The sequence below is a fragment of the Pituophis catenifer genome, unplaced genomic scaffold, assembly GCF_029215685.1.
Source record: "Pituophis catenifer annectens isolate HBS135680 unplaced genomic scaffold, rPitCat1.0.hap2 SCAF_3, whole genome shotgun sequence".
NCBI lineage: Eukaryota > Metazoa > Chordata > Lepidosauria > Squamata > Colubridae > Pituophis > Pituophis catenifer.
In genome coordinates, this window is record NW_027256883.1 from 6978202 (window position 1) to 7000401 (window position 22200).

Here is a 22200-nt window from a genome sequence, read left to right on the forward strand (position 1 = left end):
GCTTCTATCTTCCGATTTAAATTGTTTAATTAGTATCCTAGTATGATTTATGTCGACTGCTTATTTAGTATCCATGACTATCACTAGTATTGTATCTAATGTTTTATGATAAATGTATTTTTACAATTGATCTATCACTATCATTGTACGTATACTGACAGTTTATGCACTGGGGATAAATTCCTTGTGTGTCTAATCACACTTGGCCAATAAAGAATTCCAATTCTAATTCTAATTTATCTCTTAGCAGGAATTTTTTCCCCATATCATCTCCTAGCTCCTGGTTTCAAGTCATAGATTATTTTCTCTTATTTATTTATTTATTTATTTATTTATTTATTTATTTATTTATTTATTTATTTTATTGAATTTGTATACCGCCTTACTCCCGAAGGACTCAGGGCGGTGAACAGCCATGGAATAAAACATATAAATACAAAATTTAAAATAGATTAAAACGCTTCCTTAAAAATGCTTCCTTACATAATTACTAATTTTTGCTTTGTAACTCACATTGGGATTTTGAATATCACAGTGCAATGGTGACAAACGGCAGAGAGGATGTTGCTGAATTTCAGTACAGTAAAAATATCCAACACAATCCAATACCAAACACATTTTCAGCTATTTGTTGAGAAGCATAGATGGAGCAAAACATTAGTATTTTTCTGCCTTGGGTGTGGCAATAAACAATTCAAGGAGTTGGCTCATTACTGCAGCCACATCACTCAACCTATTCATAGGGTTAGAAGAGAACAAGACTAGAATAACAGAGTTGGAAGGGGCCTTAGAGGTCTTCTAGTCCAACTCCCTGATCAAGCAGGGCATCCTATATCATTCCAGACAAATCTCTCCTTAAAAACCTGCAGTGTTGGAGCACTGAAACATCTGAAAGTGAGCCTTTCCACTGATTAATTGTTCTGTCAGGAAATTTCTCCTTATTTTTTAGGTTGGTTCTCTCCTTGATAAATTTCCACCCATTGCTTCTTGTCCTGCCTTCTGGTCAGGGGTGAAATGCTACCAGTTCATACCGGTTTTGGGTGAAACGGTAGTGATAAAAACTACTGGTCCGGGAGAACTGGTAGTAAAAGAAAGCTACCGATTCAGTTGAATCGGTAGTTAAAAAAAGTTACTGAGCTACTGGTTTGATTGAACCGGTAGTTTGAAAAGCTACCAGTTCCTCTGAACTGGTATTTCTGATGATCAGCTGTGCCGCGCGGTTTAGCTTCGCTAGAAAGCAGGAAATCCTGCTTTCTAGCAAAGCTAAACCGCGCGGCACAGCTGATCGCTCCCTCGCTGTTCTACTTACCTTCCCAAGCCTCCTTTTGGTGAGTACTGCACATGCGCGCACAACACACACCAAAAGGAGGCTTGGGAAGGTAAATAGAACAGCAAGGGAGGGATCAGCTGTGCTGCGCGGTTTAGCTTTGCTAGAAAGTAGGGAATCATTCGCTGGCGTACCGGCCAGCAAACCGGTAGCAAACCGGTTCAGATTTCACCACTGCTTCTGGTGCTTTGGAGAACAGGTTGACGCCATCTTCTTTGTGGCAGCCCCTTAGATCAGAGGTGTCAAACTCACATCATCACGTTGTTGTCATATGATGTATCACAACTTCCACCCCTTTGCTGAACCGGGATTGGGCGTCACCAGTGCATGACACATCTGGCCCGCGGGCCATGAGTTTGACATCCTTTCCTTAGATAGTGGAAACTGTGACAATATTGGTATTATTTAGGAGAGAAGAATGACTAAATCCACTGTTCTTTCTTTTGTCCTAATAGGAGTTTCCACTTAAAAAGATTGTTAGAGGATAACAAAGGATAATGATGAATTCCAGCCTGGGAAGTGTGGATGCTACACAGAACTATTATAGGTATAACAATACCAGTGACTCATATAACTACAAAGACGAGATCAACCTTCCTCATTTAGGATGGATTCTTTGGACAAGCGTTACTTTAATTACCTGTTGTATTGGGTTTGTGGGTAATGGCTACATCGTCTGGCTACTTGGCTTCCAGATTAACAGAAACTGTTTCACCACATTCATCCTTAATTTAGCCATTGCAGATTTTGGGTACCTTGCATCTGTATTTATATATAGTATCCCTCCATTTACTGATTTTCAAGGAAGCGGTATTTTCTACATCTTCTGGATGTATTTCAGCCACATGATGTACATCTGTGCAAACTTTCTTCTGACGGCCATCAGCATCGATAGATGTGTGGCTGTCCTCTTCCCAATCTGGCATCACTGTTCCCGGCCAAAACATTTGTCCTCGACAGTGTGTATCCTCCTGTGGACCTCTTCTTTCCTCCTGAGTGGAATTATGAGTATTATGAAAGTCTTTGGAAATTACAGTCTCCTCAATTTCCATTTCCTTGTGATTGCTATAGTTTGCCTTCCATTGATCTCACTCTCTACTGTGGTCCTTTTCATCCAAGTGTGTCTTAAATTGAAACAAAAGAATCAGGGACGGCTTTTACTGATGATTTTAATTACTCTTCTCTGTTTCCTCATCCTTGCTTTTCCATTAAGTGTCTTTGCGGTGATTATTAGTTTTTCTAGTAGCAAAGCTGATGATCAACTGGAACATTGGGTTATGTGTAGTATATTGTTTTCCTGCCTAAACAGCAGTATTAATCCAGTGATCTACTTTCTAGTTGGGAGAAAAAAAGGAGCTCAGTCCAAGGAGAGCATGAAGGTCATCTTGCAAAAGGTCTTCAAAGAAAGTGAAGTGATTGGAGGGGGATAGATAGAGCTCAAACCCATTCGCAAGACCTCTGTGCTTTCTTCTGAGTAGTAATCAACCATATTTCTACTGGGGGCTGTAATCTGATAGGTGGGACCAAATTTCTTTCAACACATTGGCTCTTTCATCTGAATACACATGGAAAGAATTGCATTTTAAGAAATGTGTATATCAATTTTTATTTTTATTTTTTTGCTTTAATTTATATGCCGCCCTTCTCCGGAGACTCAGGGCGGCTTACAATGCGTTAAGCAATAGCCTTCATACTTTTGTATATTTATACAAAGTCAGCTTATTGCCCCACAATCTGGGTCCTCATTTTATCTACCTTTGAAAGGATGGAAGGCTGAATCAACCTTGAGCTGGTGGGATTTGAACTTGCAGTAATTGCAAGCATCAGATGTTAATAACAGTGCATTAGTCCACTGTGCTACCAAGGCTCTTGGAATCCACATCAATCCACATCTAATGCTGTGCAGGAAATGAACTGCATGGCATTTATAAAATACCCCGCTTATTTTGCTTTCTAGAAATAAGAGTTTTACCAATACAGGGGAAACTACAACCACACCAGCTGCTTCCGAATGTTACCTAAAGGCAGCTAATTTATGAAAGGAATCAACAATGAGTAAAATTAAAACAGCTAGTTAGAAATGGTCCAAATTCAGTGTTAAGACTTTAACCTCTTCCCTAAATGTCAAACAGTAAGAGAGAGAGTTCTCAGGCATATTCCATGCCTTGGGAGCAACAGAAGAGAAAAATAGGCCACAGGTGAAATCTCAAATCCTCTGGTCAGTAAGAAAGGATGGAAATATGGTAGTTAATCAGGGAAGGGTAGGTAGAAAAAGTCCTTAGGAATTCTACAAATCTGCAGGGGAAGATTTCTCTTTTTGGGTCCCTGGTGGCTTCTGGGCTTGATTGCTTGCAGACATTTAGTTCCCTGACTAGGTAATGTCATCAGTGCTAGAAGGGAATGAGGTTTGGCCTTTGTTTATATACAATGGCTTGCCCTGTCAATGTTGGTGGAAATGTTGTTTTTCCCTTGGTCGTCCCTTGATTAGACTCCTATTTACCGTTTGATGGTTTTAGTTTCTTGTAGTTCCTTGATTAGGGTGGTTTTGAAAGATTCACTACAAATCATGGCAAATACAAACATTTACAGTATGGTTTCAAAGAGGGCCTAAATCAGTGATGGCTAACCTTTTTGTCTTCGCGTGTCAAAAGCGGGGATCGCGTGAGGGGGTCGCGCGTGCTCATGCCCAAACCCATAATTCAATGCCCCCACCCCCCATGAATGTGCTCATGACCCCCCCATGTTCCCCCCGCTTTTGGCACGTGATGGCACGGTGGGCCCGGTATGCCCATTTTTTGCCCTCCCCAGGCTCCAGAGGCTTTCTTGGAGCCTGGGGAGGGTTAAAACAGCCTTCCCCACCCCCCAAGAGTCCGGAAATAGCCCCTTTCCCAACTTCCGATGGGCCCGGAAGGCCTGAAAATCAGCTGGCCAGCACCCACATGTGCACTGCTAGGGCAACACTTGCATGCCCACAGATATGGCTCCACATGCCACATGTGGCATGCGTGCCATAGGTTTGCCATCATGGGCCTAAATGCTTAAAGGTGCTGCAGATTGGTAGACACAAAAAAAGAACAAAGTGAGAAAGCAGAGCCTTTTCTATTTTGTTGTTATTCTATTTTGTTTCCTTTTTCCTTTCCTGCATAAACTGCAAGTAGCAATACAGTTAAGACGTCAGAATAAAGTATCAAGCTTAAGTTAGACCTGTGAAGGTGAAACTATGACACACGTGTCCAAAGTGGCATGCAGAGCCATGTGTTGTGGCCCCGCCCTCTGAGCCTGTCCCATCGGAGGAAGAAAGCTCCGAGCATGAGGAAGTGGAGTCAGCCAGGCCTCCCTCTCCAGGCCCCTCCCCTCTGGCACTGTCTCAGGTGCCGGCCGAGGGAGAGGAGATTAACAGGGAGACAGGTGGCTCGGATAAGAGCGATGGAGAAACATCATTCCTGGACGCACGCCTCCGAAGGCGTGATAAACGATTGCAGCAGCTCAGGAGGCGTGCTAGGGATTAGAACTGAGTCACTGGACCACACCCCAGAGACTATATAATAGAGGGTGGTGGCCAGTGATCTTTGTGACGAAAAAAGTAAACCTTGGATAGTCACTAAAGCCTCGTTCGGAACTGCTGAGAGAAATATTTATTGTTGTTGGACGTTTGGACGCTGAGTATGTTATCTGTCTGTTTTCTGTGGAAATAAACGCACTTGGCAGACGGTGTGCAAATCGCTGCCAAGTTGGAGATAATGACCTGGGTGTGTGCCAAAGTGTTTCCTTAACCCTCGACTGGCTGTGTTTGTGTGTGTGTGTGGACGGGGATAGATCACCATGTCAGCTGGCATGCGCGGCTTTGCCCATTCCTCTTCTGGGTTTCTGGTGTGCATGTGCACATGACAATCAGCTGTCTTTCGTGTATGTGGCAGTGTCAGAAACTGGAATAGCTGGCCAGCTGATCGTTGCGAGGGCATGCGCGCCAGTAACTGGAAGACAAGCTGTCCAATGCACATGAGTGCACTGGAAACCGGAAGTTAATTTCCTGGCGCGTACATGCCCATTGGACAGCTTCTCCTCCGGGTTGCATCCCTGACGATGGCAGTGCCGAAAAGATTTGCCATCACTGAGATAGACCAATGTTTATTTAAGAACTTTTTGATTATTTTGCTATTGTCTATTAATGCCGCCTTTATCTTTCGATGTAAAATTTAAACAACCTTATGCTTATCAGCAAAAACATGGAGTTCATAATCAATATTGATGTAAACTTTTATCTTTGTTTTAAAATAACCTAGGATTAGGTTATCTAAACAATAAAGTGTTTATAATCTCCAGTCTGTAATGTACAAATCTTACTGTAACTAAATAAAATATAAGCACATCAGGGAGATATTGTGGGTCTAATTCCAGACCACTACAATAAAGCAAGCGTCACAATAAAATCAAGTCAGACAATTTTGTTTTGTTTCCCAATGCATGTAAAAAGTTTTAGGAATTAGCTTTAAACTGAAATCAAAGAAGTGTCCACCCTCTGGTTTACTAGCATAGCATCCATCTTGTGATGCTGGAAAAACTTTGATATGTTTAGCAGGTAGTTTTATTTGCCCCATTCCAAAAACAACTATACACACTCTGAGTAAAGTTGAAAATGCAAAAACTCAAACTGTCTGAAAGCCCAATGTATCTTTATATCTCCACATTGCAAAATAAATCTCAGTCTCAAAACGAAAATTCCCCCAAAGCAAAAATTCAGTTCCCGCTTTATATAATATTCCTCTGTTAATTACACCCCCTGTTGGTGACTACCTGCATCTTCCACCATTCTTGAGAGCCACCTATTGGAAAGAGAGTGAAGTTCCATGCTGGAAGAAGTCAACTGAGTTTCAGCACTGTGCGTGCCAGAATTAAGAGAGGATTTCATGAGATCCAAAGTCGTCAACTCCTCAAATATGTTATTTGGGATTGAAGACCTAATACAGGTAGGTTAAACAGATTCTACCCAGACTAGGCAGCTTTGCTTACAATGTCCCACATTTGTCAAACATTGGTGTAGCAGGTGGTAGGAAGCAGATCTTCTGCAGAAATAAAAAATCTTTCTGTTCTGGGATAGGCCAAGTAGATCTTGTTAAAAGTCTCAGACAATGAGATACATTCTTTATCTTGCACAATCAATGTGAGAATCAATTGGCAAGACAATCTGGTTCTTGTTTTTGCAAGATAATCACCAACTGCTTACACAAGATAATCACAAACACTGCTTGGGGGGAGGGGGGCGAAAGCCCTACTAAGCAGGTATATACAAAAGTATGAAGGCTATTGCTTAACGCATTGTAAGCCGCCCTGAGTCTCCGGAGAAGGGCGGCATATAAATTGAACAAACAAACAAACAAACAAACAAACAAATAAATAAATAAATAAATTGTAGAATAAAGAAGCTGCCCAGGAATCTTGGCTGTCAATTTCAGTTCTGAGGAAGAACTGAAGAAGTTTCGGGGATAAGAAGGAAAATGTTTTCAAAGAAAAAACAAAGAAAGGAAAGTCCAGTTGCCCTTTGGAAAAGCACCTTTGGGGCATGACCAGAAAAGCATCTACCAGGGAGAGAGGTTAAGCTTCATTGTCCCCATCCTCATATTTTTAAGGGGGGAAATAAACCTTAAAAAGATGGTGTCAAGTCCTCTGTGCTTCTTTCTGAGCAGCAGTGAATAACTTGCACTTGAGGCTGTCAACTTATAGGTGGGACCAAATCTCTTTCAACATATTGGCTCTTTGATCTTAATAGACTTTTTAGAGAATTGCATTTTAAGAGATGTCTACATCAGTCCACAACTAATGCTGTGCAGGAAATGAACTGCATGGCATTTATAAAATACTCAGCTTATTTTGCTTTCTAGAAATAAGAGTTTTACAAATACAGGGGAAGCACCAACAAAGCCTGTTGCTTCCACATGTCAACCGAAGGCAATAAATTCATGAAATGAAGCAACAATGAATAAGATAAAAATGGAATTAGAAACCAGTTCAAATTCAGTAATTAACAGTGAGGCTTGATCCTCTTACTAAGAAGGGAAAGTGCAAGAGAGACAGTTTTCAAGCATATTCCATGCCTCGGGAGCAACAGAAGAGCCAAAATCTGAAACCACCAGGTCAGTAAGAAAAGATGGAAAGATGGTAGTTAGGCAGGGAAGCAGCTACAAGTGGGTACAAAAAGTCATTTGGAATTCTACAAACCTGCAAGGAAAGACTTGTCTCTGAAGTCCTTGAAGCTTGATTGCTCAGAGCAAAATATTTCAAAAAACCCCCCCCCAAAACTGAAGAAAGTCCAGTAGCCTTTTTGAAAAGCACCTTTGAGTGATGTTCAGAAAGACATCCTCAACCGAGGATGTTAAGCTTCATTATCCCCATCCTCATATTTCTAATAACTAAAGAGGAGAAATAAACTTTAAAGAGAAGGTAGTATCAAATCAAAAGAACAGACTGCACACTTGAAGGATTGTGATCAGCTCTTCCTCAGTGGTCAAAGTCCCATTTATCAGCTGAAAAATCAAACTGTCAGGGAAGTTTTGTTCTTTCATCTTCTCATGTCAAGCAGCAAACAGTCTACTTAATCAGAGCATCTTAAAAGAAATATAATCTGGAGAACAGCTTCCCCTGTTCCCAGAAAGCATTGTTTATAAGGAGATGCTACATTTCTTCAGAATTTAACTCTGTCTGCCTTGGCTTTGATTCCCTTGCCCTAGCAGGCTCAAGCCAACTGTCTCTCTTCAACACTGACTGTTGGCGATTATTTTAGACAGACAAGAGTCACATTTTGTATCATGTGATGGTAGATTCTTATCAGACAGGACACAGAGTACATTGAGTGTCTTTCTCATTCCAGAAGGCACAGCTCTCCGTCTTTTCTGCAGGAGATCAATTCTCACCTGCTATGCTGGCACTCAGCCCTATGCTTTATATAAAAACACCTCTGAAGATTTCTGATCAAGCTCTGCTTCCAGGTATATCCAAATCTGCAGACAATTCTTTGAACCCTGTAACTCAAGATCGGGTGGATGGACTTCCCTTCTGTCGATGAACTTCATCTAAATAGAAATTAAAGTCATTTTGCCTGCTGGTCCTGCTACCCCTAGTCAATGCAAGTATGAAATAATAATCTTCCACTCACCAACTTTGAAAAGCTTGGACCATCATTTTCAGGTAAGTTATAATTTTGGAACATTTAATTAGAGGCAGTGACATGCAAGTAGAGTAATAGCCATTCCTTTAATAGCTGTACATTTCGATATCAATTATTACATAGCAAAATGTTTCTTGCATATTTATATGTTGATTGACACCTTACTCTTACTCTTACTCTTACTCTTACTCAAGAACAGTTGAGGTTTCCTGGTTTTGACTCATTTTGCAACCTACCTTTAGCTATTATGACAGAAGAATACAAGTATAAACTGTTTGGAATCCAAGGGAATAAGAGGTTTCCTTAGCTTACCCATAATTGTTTTTCATCAGTTTTAGTTCTTCAGTTCTAAATTCATCCCATTTTTTTGTGTATCAACTGGTAAATATCTGGTTAATCCCCAAAGTTTTCTCACAAATATACAGGAAATCTTCTATGTTTAACTCATGCAGGAGAGAACCAAGCTAGAACTGAGGAGAAATTACCTGAAAAGGAGAACAATTAACCCGTGGAACAGCTTGCCTCCAAAAGTTGTGACTGGTCCTTCCAACTCTATTATTGTTATTCTGTTACTTAAGTAGACCAAAATGGGGCATGTATGTGTATTCCCCGCACCCTTTTTTTGTAACTATCTGTAGCTCTGCAAAATTTGTAACCTGCCCATTTCTCCATTAGCAGGAATTTTTCCCTCATATCTTCTCCTAACTCCTAGTTTCAGGTCATAGATATATTTTCTTATGATTATCTCTTATTATCTCTCTTATACTCCAGGCAGCATATCACCATAACAAGAACAAGCATTGGGAAAAATGCTTCCTTACATAATTATTAATTTTTGCTTTGTCGCTCACATTTTGAATGTCACGGTGCCACAGCGACAAAGTGCAGAGAGGACATTGCTGAATTTCAGTTCAGTAAAAACTAATACAATACCAAATACCTTTTTAAGATATGTATTGAGAAGCATGGATAAAGCAACATCCTCCTTAGATATTAGATCCTATATCAATCCAGACAAATGGTTGTCAGATCTCTTCTTAAAAGCCTCCAGTTTTGAAGCGCCCACGATCTCTGAAGGCAACCTGTTCCACTGGTTAATTTTCCTCACTGTTAGGAAATTTCTCCTTAATTCCAGGTTGCTTCTCTCCTTGATTAGTTTCCATCCATTACTTCTTCTTTTTTCCTTTTTTTCTCCCCCCCCCTTGAAGTTTTATTTGTTTTATTTAGATAACATTCAATTTTCTTCAAACCGTGTGTGTTCTGGGTACAATTATGTTTAAATAGTCACATTTATACATCTTTGTTGTGATAAATATTATTATTATTATTATTATTATTATTATTATTATTATTATTATTATTATTATTATTATCATTATTATCATCATCATCATATTTATATACCGCCCTACTCCCTGGGGACTCAGGGCGGTGAACACCCAAGATAAAAATACAAATAACATACAAAAGTTAAAAGCTATTAAAAATAGATTAAATAATTTGGGCTCAAAAACAAATTTAAAAACATCCAATTTATGTAAAACATTTAAAATCCAATTTAAAAGGGAGAGTTAGGCCAGACCAGCCTGTTGGAATAAAAACGTTTTTAGGGCGCGGCGGAAAGTGCGTAAATCTTGGATCCTCCGTATCTCCGGGGGGAGCTTGTTCCAGATGGCAGGTGCCCCCACAGAGAAGGCTCTCCCCCTGGGGGGGCGCCAGTCGACATTGTTTGGTCGACGGCACCCTGATAAATCATCACCATCATATTAATAATATAACAACATAGTAATATAATAACATTAATACTTAACTTTTAACCTTCTCATCTTTAACAACACTCCTCTATCCCATTTCCTCCATTTATATCTCCTCCTTTCTAACTTCTATTTCTGTGATCTAGCCATTGATAGAATATGTCCCATATCAAAAAGTATCCATCCATTGCTTCTTGTCATGCCATCTGGTGCTTTGAAGAATAGGTTGACCCCATCTTCTTGGTGTCAAACGCTTAGATAGTGGAAGCTATGATAATATTGGAATTATTTAGGGCAGGTGCCCAACATGCGGTCCATGGCTCGTTGATTGTCTGCAGCCCTTTAGGAACCCGGCCGAAGTCATGGGCGAGCAGGTGCACGCAAGTGCAAAGCTGCATTTGTGAAAGCCGTACACCTATGTGCAAAACCATCCCTTCTCTTCCCCTCACTGACTTCGCCTCCTCCACTAGTCCCCTAAGATGGAAAGACCACTGATTTAGAAGATAGGAATGACTGAATCCACTCTTCTTTCTTTTCATCTAATAGGACCTTCCAATCAAAAAGATTTTCAGAGAATTACAAAAGTTTAATGATGAATTCCAGCTCTGGAGATCTGGATGCTACACAGAACTATTATGAATATATCAATATCAGTGACTCATATGTGTACGAAAAATGGATCACCCCTTCTACTTTAGAATGGATTCTTTGGACAAGCATTACTTTAATTACCTGTTGTATTGGATTTGTGGGCAATGGCTACATCATCTGGCTACTTGGCTTCCAGATTAAGAGAAACGGTTTCACCACATTCATCCTTAACTTGGCCATTGCAGACTTTGGGTACCTCACATCTATATTTATATATGATATCAATTATTTTTCCGATTTTCAAGGAACTGACATTTTCTACCACTTCTGTCTCTATTTCACCCGCGTGATGTACATCAGTGCAAACTTTCTTCTGACGGCCATCAGCATCGACCGGTGTGTGGCTGTCCTCTTCCCAATCTGGCATCGCTGTTAAATTGAAACAAAAGAATCAGGGTCGGCTTTTACTGATGATTTTAATTACTCTTCTCTGTTTCCTCATCCTTGCTTTTCCATTAAGTGTCCTTGCGGTCATTATTAGTTTTTCTAGTACTGAAACTTACAATCAACTGGAACAGTGGGTTATTTGCAGTATACTGCTTTCCTGCCTAAATAGCAGTATTAATCCAGTGATCTATTTTTTTGTTGGGAGAAAAAAAGGAGCTCAGTCCAAGAAGAACATGAAGGTCATTTTGCAAAACATTTTCAAAGAAGGTGAAGCTACTGGAGGGAGATAGAAGAGGTCTAACCTCTTACTTGCACTTGAGGCTGTAATATTATTAGTGGGACCAAATCTCTTTCAACACATTGGCTCTTTCATCTGAATAGAGAATTGTAAGAGATGTCTACATCAATCCACAACTAATGCTGTGCAGGACATGAACTGCAAGACTCTTATAAAATACTCAGCTTATTTTTGCTTTCTAGAAATAAGATTTTTACAAATACAGGGGAAGCACCAACCACACTTGCTGCTTCCAGATGTTACCTAAAGGCAGTTAATTTGTGAGATGAAGCAACAATTAGAGCCAGTCAGAAAGCAGGTCAAATTCAGTAAAGAATGATAAGGCTTTAATCGGTTACCATAAAGGGAAAGAACAAGAGAGACAGTTTTCAAGCATATTCCAGGCCTTGGAAGCAACAGAAGAGGAAAAATAGGTCACAGGCAAAATCTTAAATTCACAGGTCAGTAAGAAAAGATGGAAATATGGCTAGTTAATCAGGGAAGCAGCTACAGGTGGTTACAAAAAGTCCTTAGCAATTCTACAAATCTGCAGGAAAAGATTTCTCTAGGGAATGAGGTTTGGCATTTATTTACATACAACGGTTTGCCCTGTCAATGTTGGGGGGAATGTTATTTTTCCCTTGATAGTCCCTTGATTAAACTGCTATTTACTGTTTGATAAGTTTTTTGAGTTTGTAGTTCCTAGATTGGGGTGTTTTCGAAAGGTTTACTGCAGATCATGGCAAATACAAACATCTTCAGTATGGTTTCAAGGAGGCCCTAAATGCTTACAGATACAGCAGATTAGTAGACACAAAACAAGAACAAAGTGAGAAAGCGGAGCCTTTTCTATTTTGTCGTCATTCCATTGTTTTTGTTTCCATTTTCCTTTTCTTCATAAACTGCAAGTAGCAATACAGTTAAGATCTTAGAATAAAGCATCAAGCTTAAGCTAGAACACTTATTATTTAAGAACTTTTTGATTATTTTGCTATTGTCTATGAATGTCACCTTTAGCTTTAGATGTAAATTTTAAACAACCTTATGCTGATCAGCAAAAACATGTAGTTCATAATCAATATTGATGAGAACTTTTTTCTTTGTCTTTAAATGTCTAAGTTATCTAACCAACAGAGTGTTAATAATCTTCATTTCTATTGTATAAAAACCACTGTAACCAAGTAATATACGAGCACACTAAGGAGATTTTATGGGTTTGATTTCAGACCACCACAATAAAGCAAGTATCACAATAAAGTTGAGTCACACAATATTTCTTGGGAGAGTTTCCCAGTACATGTAAGAAAGTTTTAGGAATTAGCTTTAAGCTGGAATCAAAAAAAGTGTCCACCCTCTGGTTCACTAGCATGAAATCTTGTTTGATATATTTGGCAGGTAATTTTATTTGCCTCATTCCACAAACAACTAGACAGAGTTGAGTAGAGTAGAGTAGAGTAGAGTTGAAAATGTAAAAACTCAATGTTTCTCAAAGCCCAATATATCTTAATATCTTCACATTGCAAAATAAATCTCAATCTCAAAACGAAAATCCCCCAAAGCAAAAATCCAGTTCCCCTACTATATGTAATGTTCTCAGTTCACTATGCCCCCTGTTGGTGACTACTTGCATCTTCTACAACTCTTGGGAGCCACCTATTGGAAAGAGAATGAAGTTCCATGTTGGAAGAAGTCAATTGAGTTTCAGCACCGTGCCTGCTTCAATTATGAGAGGATTTCATGAGATCCAAAGTCTTCAAGTCCTCAAATACATTATTCAGGATTGAAAAACTAACACAGGTAGGTTAAACAAATTCCACCCATACTAGGCAGCCTTGCTTACAATGTCCCACATTTGTCATACATTGGAGTAGCAGGTAGTAGGAAGCAGATCTTCTGCAGGAAGAAATATTTCTGTTCTGGGATGGGTAAAAAAGGTTTTATTATAAGTCTCAGACAATGAGATATGTTCTTTATCTTGCACAATCAATGTGAGCACCAAGTGACAAGACAATTTGCTTCTTGTTTTTGCAAGATAATCACCAACTGTAGAATCAGGAGACTAACCAAGGACCTTGGCTGTCAAGTTGAGTTCTGAAGAAGAACTGAAGAAACTTCAGGGATAAGAAGGAAAATGTTTTCAAACAAACAAACAAACAAAGTCCAGTTTCTCTTTAGAAAAGCACCTTTGGGGCATGGGCAAAAAAGCATCTACCAGGGAGAGAGGTTAAGCTTCATTATCCCCATCCTCATATTTTTAATGACCAAAGAGGGAAAGGAAACATCAAAGAGAAGATAGTATCAAAACAAAAGAACAGACTGTACACTTGAATGATTGTGATCAGCTGCCTCTCTTCTTCAGTGGTCAAAGTCCCATTTATCAGCTGAGAAACTCAACTGTCAGTGAAGTTTTGTTCTTTCGTCTTCTCACATCAACTAGTCTCCTTAATCAGAGCATCTTCAAAGAGATATAATCTGGAGAAGAATCCCCCCTATTCCCCAAAAGCTTTGTTTATAAGGATACGCTACATTTTCTGAACAGTTCTTCAAGATTTAACTCTGTCTGTCTTGGCTTTGGATTCTCTTGCCCCGGAAGGCTTTTCTACACTGACTCTTGGCAATCTTAGACAGACCACATCTTGGTGTCACATGGTTCTAGATTCCGATTAGACAGGAGACAGAGTATTTATGGATTTTTTAGACTTTCTTTTTCATGCCAGGAGCAAACGGTCTTCATGTTTTCCGCAGGAGATCAATCTGCGTGGCACTGAATCCTCACTCTTTTATAAAAACTCCTTTGAAGCAATCTACTCAGCCTTTACTTCCAGGTGCATCAAATTCTGCAGGCAAGTCTTTGAATTTTGAAACTTAAGATAGGATGGATGGACTTTCCTTCTGTTAATTAATTTCATCTAAATAGGACTTAAATGACATTTTGACTGCAGGGAGTGTCATCCCGGTCACTTCAGCCCTCAATATTGTGACACAATAAACTTCCACTCACCAACTTTGAAGACTTTGGACCATCATTTTCAGGTATGTTATAATTTTGGAAGGTTTAATTAGACCCAGGGATATGCAAACAGAGCAATAGCCATTCTTTCAGTAGCTGTATATTTCTATACCTGATATTTATATGTTGACTGTCATAACTGTCAGTTGAGATTTCCTGGTTTTCACTCATTTTCCAACCAACTTTTAGTCATCATGACAGAAAAAAAATAGAAGTATGTCAGAAGCAAGCAGACTTGACCTTGAACCCAAGGTCAAGGGAATAAGATGTTTCTTTAGCTTAGCCATAATTGTGTTCCATCAGGGAAACTTCCAGTTAATCACAGGAAGTTTGCACACACACATACAGGAAATCGTCTATACTTAAATAATGAAGGAGAGAAGCAACCTAGAACGAAGGAGAAATTTCCTTACACTGAAACGATTAACCAGTGGAACGACTTGCCTCTAGAAGTTGTGGGTGCTCCAACATTGGAAGCTTTTAAGAAGAGACTGGACAGCCACTTGTCTGAAATGGTATAGGGTGTCCTACTTGAGCAGGGGCTGGACTAGAAGACCTCCAGGGTCCCTTCCAACTCTGTTAATGTTATTCTGTTACTTAAGTAGACCAAAGTGTGGTATGGATGTGTTTTTTCCCTTTTTTGGAAGTATCTGTAGCTCTACAAAAGCTTTCTATTTCTCCCTTAGCTGGAATTTTTCACCCATATCATCTCCTAACTCCTGATTTCAAGTCATAGATTATTTTCTCTATTATCTATTATGTTACCAATTACTAGCTGCTCTTACACTCTGGGCAAAGGAGCAAGTATTGGGGAAACAATACACTCTGGGCAAAGGAACAAGTCTTCGGAGAGGGGTGGCATACAAATTGAATAAATAAATAAATAAATAAATAAATAAATAAATAAATAAATAAATAAATAAATGAATGAATGAATGAATGAATGAAATGCTTCTTTACGTAATTGCTAATTTTTGCTTTGACATTGCTGAATTTCAGTACAGTAAAAACATCCAACACAATCCAATACCAAATACATTTTCAGATATTTGTCGAGAAGCATAGATGGAGCAAAACATTAGTATTTTTCTGCCTTTGGGTGTGGCGATAAACAGTTCAAGGAGTTGGCTTATTACTGCAGCCATATAACTCAACCTATTCATAGGGTTAGAAGGGAACAAGAATAGAATAACAGAGTTGGAAGGGGCCTTAGAGGTCTTCTAGTCCAACTCCTCGATCAAGCAGGGCATCCTATATCGTTCCAGACCAATCTCTTCTTAAAAACCTGCAGTGTGAGAGCACTGAAACATCTGAAAGTGAGCCTTTCCACTGATTAATTGTTCTGTCAGGAAATTTCTCCTTATTTTTTAGGTTGGTTCTCTCCTTGATAAATTTCCACCCATTGCTTCTTGTCCTGCCTTTTGGTGCTTTGGAGAACAGGTTGACCCAGTCGTCTTTGTGGCAGCACCTTAGATCAGGGGTGTCAAACTCATGGTGTCATGTCATGTAATTTATCACAATTTTTCCCCCTTTGCTAAACTGGGGGTTGGGCTTGGCCAGCGTGTGATGCATCCGGCCCATGGGCCGTGAGTTTGACTCCCCTTCCTTAGATAGTGGAAACTGTAACAATATTGGTATTATTTAAGAGACAAGAATGACTGAATCCACTCTTCTTTCTTTTGCCCTAATAGGAGTTTCCACTTAAAAAGATTGTCAGAGGATTACAAAAGCTTAATGATGAATTCCAGCCTGAGAGATCTGGATGCTACACAGAACTATTATGAATATAATAGCAGTGACTCATATGAGTATGAAGAAGGGATTATCCCTTCTGATTTAGAATGGAATGTATGGATAAGCATTTCTTTAATTACCTGTTGTGTTGGGTTTGTGGGCAATGGCTACATCATCTGGCTACTTGGCTTCCAGATTAAGAGAAACGGTTTCACCACATTCATCCTTAACTTGGCCATTGCAGACTTTGGCTAACTCGCATCTACATTTCTATATCATATTCATTCATTTGCTGGTTTTCAAGGCAGCGAAATATTCTACCAGCTCTCTATCTATTTCATCCACATGATGTACATCAACGCAAACTTTCTTCTGACGGCCATCAGCATCGACCGGTGTGTGGCTGTCCTCTTCCCAATCTGGCATCGCTGTTCCCGGCCAAAACATTTGTCCTCCAGTGTCTGTGTCCTCCTGTGGATCTTCTCTTTCCTCCTGAGTGGAATTATGAGGCTTATGCAAGTCTTTGTAAACTACAGACTGTTCAATCTCCATTTCTTTGTGATTGCTATAGTTTGCCTTCCATTGATCTCGCTCTCTACTGTGGTCCTTTTCATCAAAGTGTGCCTTAAACCTAAACAGAAAAATAAGGGTCGGCTTTTACTGATGATTTTAATTACTCTTGTCTGTTTCCTCGTTCTTTCTTTTCCATTATGCGTCCTTGCTGTGATTACTAGTTTTTCTTATAGTCCCGAAGATTACCTTAAACTGGAATATTGGGCTATGTGTAGTTTTCTGTTTTTCTGCCTAAACAGCAGTATTAACCCAGTGATCTACTTTCTAGCTGGGAGGAAAAAAGGAGCTCCGTCCAAGGAGAGCATGAAGGTCATTTTGCAAAAGGTCTTCAGAGAAGGTGAAGCTACAGGAGGGAACTAGAAGAGCCCAAACCCACTTAGAAGACTCTGTGCTTCCTTCTGAGTAGCAATGGTTGATTTCTACTCAAGGTTGTAATCTTATAGATGGGACCAAATTTCTTTCACCATATTGGCTCTTTCATCTGAATACACAGAGAAATAATTGCATTTTAAGAAATGTCTACAGCAAACCACATCTAATGATTTGCAGGACATGAACTGCATACTCCACTTATAAAATGCTCAGGAGCCTTGGTGGTGCAGTGGACTAAAGTGCTGTTAAGTAGCACTTAGCTGCCAGCTGCCTGCAATTACTGCAAGTTCAAATCTCCCCAGGCTCAAGGTTGACTCAGCCTTCCATCCTTCCGAGGTAGATAAAATGAGGACCCGGATTGTGGGGTCAATAAGCTGACTTTGTATAAAAAAGAACACTGCTTAGGGGGGCCCAAAAGCCCTACTAAGCAGGTATATAGAAAAGTATGAAGGCTATTACTTAATGCATTGTAAGCCACCCTGAGTCTCCGGAGAAGGGCGGCATATAAATTGAACCAATAAATAAATACAATAAATAAATTTTGCTTTCTAGAAATAAGATTTTTACAAATACAGGGGAAGCTCCAAACACACCTGCTGCTTCCAGATGTCAATGAAAGGCAGTTAATTCATGAGATGAAGCAACAATGAGAAAAAATAAGATAGAACCAGTCAGAAACCAGGTCAAATTCAGTAATGAATGTTAAGGCTTTAATCAGTTACCATAAAGAGAAAGAACAAGAGAGACAGTTTTCAAGCATATTTCAGACCTTGGGAGCAACAGAAGAGAAAAATAGGCCATAGGCAAAACCTTAAATCCCCAGGTCAGTAAGAAAGAATGGAAATATGACAAAAAGTTCTTAGCCATTCTACAAATCTGCAGGGAAAGACTTCACTTTGGGGTCCTTGGTGCTCTCTGAGCTAGATTGATTGTTTGCAGACATTTTATTACCTGACTAGGTAACATCATCAGCGATAGGAGAGAGTGAGGTTTGGTCTTTGTTTATGTACAAAAGCTTGCCCTATCAATGTTAGTGGGAGCGTTGTTTTTTTTTTTTTTAATTTGATTTATATGCCACCCTTCTCCGGAGACTCAGGGCGGCTTACAATGTGCTCAGCAATAGCCTTCATCCTTTTGTATATTTACAAAGTCAGCTTATTGACCCCACAACTGGGTCCTCAATTTACCTACCTTAGAAAGGATGGAAGGCTGAGTCAACCTTGAGCCTTGGCGAGATTCGAACCTGCAGTAATTGCAGGCAGCTGGTCTTAATAACCAGCTTAATAACAGGGTGCCTTAGACCACTGTACTACCAAGGCTCTTGTTAAAACAAACTATTGGTTGTTTTTCTGACTTTGTAGTTCCTGGATTAGGGTGTTTTCAATAGATTCACTACAGATCATGGCAAATTCTAACATTTACCCTCCTAAGAGGGACTAAATGCTTACAGATACTGCAGATTAGTAGACACAAAACAAGAACAAAGTAAGAAAGCAGAGCCTTTTCTATTTTGGTGTCATTACCACCTTTAAAGCGCTCCATGGTTTAGGACCTGGGTATGTATGAGATCACCTTCTGCCACCGGTAGCCTCCCACCGGCCAATATGTTCCCACAGAGAGGGACTCCTCAGGGTGCCGTCGGCCAAACAATGCCGACTGGCGACCCCCAGGGGGAGAGCCTTCTCCATGGGTGCACCTGCCCTCTGGAATGAGCTGCCCCTGGAGATTCGTATGATCCCCGAGCTTCGTACCTTTCGCCGTGCCCTTAAGACCCTGTTGCTCCAACAGGCCGGCCTGGCTTATAAAATTTTGCAAGGGACACAGGACAAACTGATCAAAAAAATTTACAATTACTTACGAGGATATAAATTAGAAGAAGAGATAGTGAAAGAAAATATGATAACCTGGGCAAAAAATTTCGGTTATAGTATTCAATTAGACAAATGGGAAAAACTATGGAAAATAAATTATAAATTGACAATGTCTGTACCCTATAAAGAAAATCTCTATAAAATGTTTTATAGGTGGCACTTGCCACCAGCCAGATTGGCAAGAATGTTCCCCGGCACACCATCAACATGTTGGAAATGCAACCACCACAAAGGCATCTATTACCATATGTGGTGGACCTGCCCAATGGCGAAACAATATTGGCAAAGGATCAAAATATAAATAGAGGAAATAACACACCAAAAGATAGAACTAAGACCAGAAATCTTCCTACTAGGCATAGTGAATGGACACTACGAAAAAGAAACAACATATTTAATTATACATATGATACAGCAGCACGAATACTATATGTGCAACACTGGAAGAGTAGTGATATACCAACACCAGATAAAGTAATCAATAAAACGATGGAATGTGCGGAATTAGATAGACTCACAAAGGAATTACAAAATAGGGAAGAACATGACTTTTACTTAGTATGGGAAAAGTGGTATAGTTGGTTGAAAGATAGGAAAGAGATGAAGCAATAGGAAGTAAACAAAATGACCAAATATAGTATGATGGAAACAAAGAACAGACATAGGTCAATAAAGATCTATAGTAGATAGACAAAAGGGAGTGACCAAATAAGGAAGAGTCAAAATACAAAGAGAAATGTATATTACAGTTGCGACAAACTGGACATGTATTGAAATGGGTGTTTATATGTTTTTATGTTTTGTACATTTCATTGTTCTGTTTAGTTTGTACTTATAAATAAAAATTGAAAAAAAAAGAATATGAATTTTAAATTGGGTTGTTTGTCAATTTTTAACTTTGTGGGTCAAATTTAATATAGTCGTTTTAAATTGTTTTTAAATTTTGTGAGTTTATGTGTTTTTTAACATGGCTGTACACCGCCCTGAGTCCTTTGGGAGAAGGGTGGTATAGAAATTTAATAAACTAAACTAAACTAAACTTTTCTTCATAAACTGCAAGTAGCAATACAATTAATATCTTAGAATAAAGTATCAAGCTTAAGATAGAATACTTATTATTTAAGAACTTTTTGATTATTTTGCTATTGTCTATGAATGCCACCTTTAGCTGCAGATGTAAAATTTAAGCAACTTTGTGCTGATCAGCAAAAACTTGTAGTTCATAATCAATATTGCTGTAAACATTTGTCTTTATTTTTAAAGGTCAAAGTTATCTAAACAACAGAGTGTTAATCATCTCCATTCCGTAGTGTATAAATACCACTGTAACCAAATGATATACAAACACACCATGGGGAAGTTGTAGGTTTGATTCCAGACCACAGCAATAAAGCAAGAATTTACTGTATAAATTATTGTATAAATATCGTATAAATATAAATAAAATATTGTATACATAAATCAATAAATAACTAAATAAATGTATAAATAAAGTCAAGCCACACAATTTGAAGGGGGGAGGGGGTGTTTCTCAGTGCATGTAAGAAAGTTTTAGGAATTAGCTTTAAAGTGGAATCAAAAATATTGTCCACCTCCTGCTTCACTAGCACAGCATCCAGTTTCCATTGTCTATTGAGTTTCAGCACAGTGCCTGCCCCAATCATGAGACGATTTTATGAGGTCCAAAGTCTTCAAGTCCTCAAATACATTATTCAGAACTGAAGAACTAACTCCGATAGGTTAAGCAGGTTGTTCAAAGAAAAAAAAAAACCCCAAAGTCCATTTGTCTTTTGGAAAAGCAGCTTTGGGAGAAGGTGAGAAAGGCATATTCAGGCAAGGTTGATGAGCTTCATTATCCCCATCCTCACATTTCTAATGACCAAAGAGGGGAAATAAACATGTAAGAGAAGATAGTATCAAAACAAAGAACAGACTGTTCAGCTGAATGACTGTGATAAGATGGGTCTTTTCCTCAGTGGTCAAAGTCCCATTTATCAACTGAGAAATCCAACTGTCAGTCAAGATTTGTTCGTTGGTCTTCTTACACCAGTCAGCAAACAGTCTCCTTAATCAGAGCATCTTAAAAGAAATATAATCTGGAGAACAATTCCCCTGTTCCCTAAAAGCTTTCTTTATAAGGATGTGCTACATTTTCTGAACAGTTCTTCAAAATTTAACTCTGCCTAAATTGGCTTTTGGTTCCCTTGCCCTAGCAGGCTCAAGCCAACTCTCTCTCTTCTACACTGACTGTTGGCGATTATCTTAGACAGACAAGGATCACATTTTGCATCACATGGTGCTGGATTCAGAGTATGTATACATCTTTCCTATATACACAGGACACAGAGTATGTATACATCTTTTAGAGTTTCTTCTCCATGACAGAAGCAAAAGCTCTCAATCTTTTCTGCAGGAGATCGATCCTCACCTGCTACGATGAACTCTGTTCCTTTTATAAAAACACCTCTGAAGATGTCTGCTCAGGTTCTACTTCCAGGGATATCCAAATCTACAGACAATTCTTTGAACCTTGAAACTCAAGATCGGTTGGATGGACTTCCCTTCTATCGATGAACTTCATCTAAATAGGACTTAAAGTCATTGTGCCTGCAGATCCTGCCATCCCTGGTTACTTCAGCTCTCGATATTGTGACCCAATAATATTCCACTCACCCACTTTGAAGAGTTTGGACCATCATTTTCAGGTATGTTATAATTTTGGAAGGTTTAATTAGACTGAGGGATATGCAAACAGGGTAATAGCCATTCTTTTGGTAGCTGTGTATTTCTTACCTGATATTTATATGTCGTCATATCTTCTCACTTGAGGTTTCTTGATTTTTGACTCATTTTCCAACCTACTTTTAGCCATTGTGATAGAACACTACAAGTATGTCAGAAGCAAATAAATTATATTGAACTCAAGGACAAAGGAGTAAGAAGATGTTTCTTTAGTTTACCCACAATTGTTTTTCATCAGTTTTGGCTCTTCAGTTCTGTATGAAAATTCATCCCATTTATTTGTGTATCAGCTGGGAAAGTTCCAGTTAATCACAGAAAGTTTGCACAGAAACACATACAG

At 39.1% G+C, this 22200-nt stretch overlaps 1 protein-coding gene and 2 pseudogenes across 1 annotated transcript; all 3 read left to right on the forward strand.

Moving 5' to 3' along the window:
• The first annotated feature begins 1824 nt into the window (after positions 1-1824).
• On the forward strand, positions 1825-2757 carry LOC139315582 (mas-related G-protein coupled receptor member H-like). Its single transcript, XM_070941978.1, has one exon. The coding sequence runs from the start codon at positions 1825-1827 to the stop codon at positions 2755-2757; it is 933 nt and encodes a 310-aa protein (XP_070798079.1).
• Positions 2758-10832: 8075 nt separating this feature from the next.
• LOC139315583 (mas-related G-protein coupled receptor member H-like) lies at positions 10833-11571 on the forward strand (annotated as a pseudogene).
• Positions 11572-16302: 4731 nt separating this feature from the next.
• Positions 16303-17235, forward strand: LOC139315584 (mas-related G-protein coupled receptor member H-like; annotated as a pseudogene).
• Positions 17236-22200: the final 4965 nt, after the last annotated feature.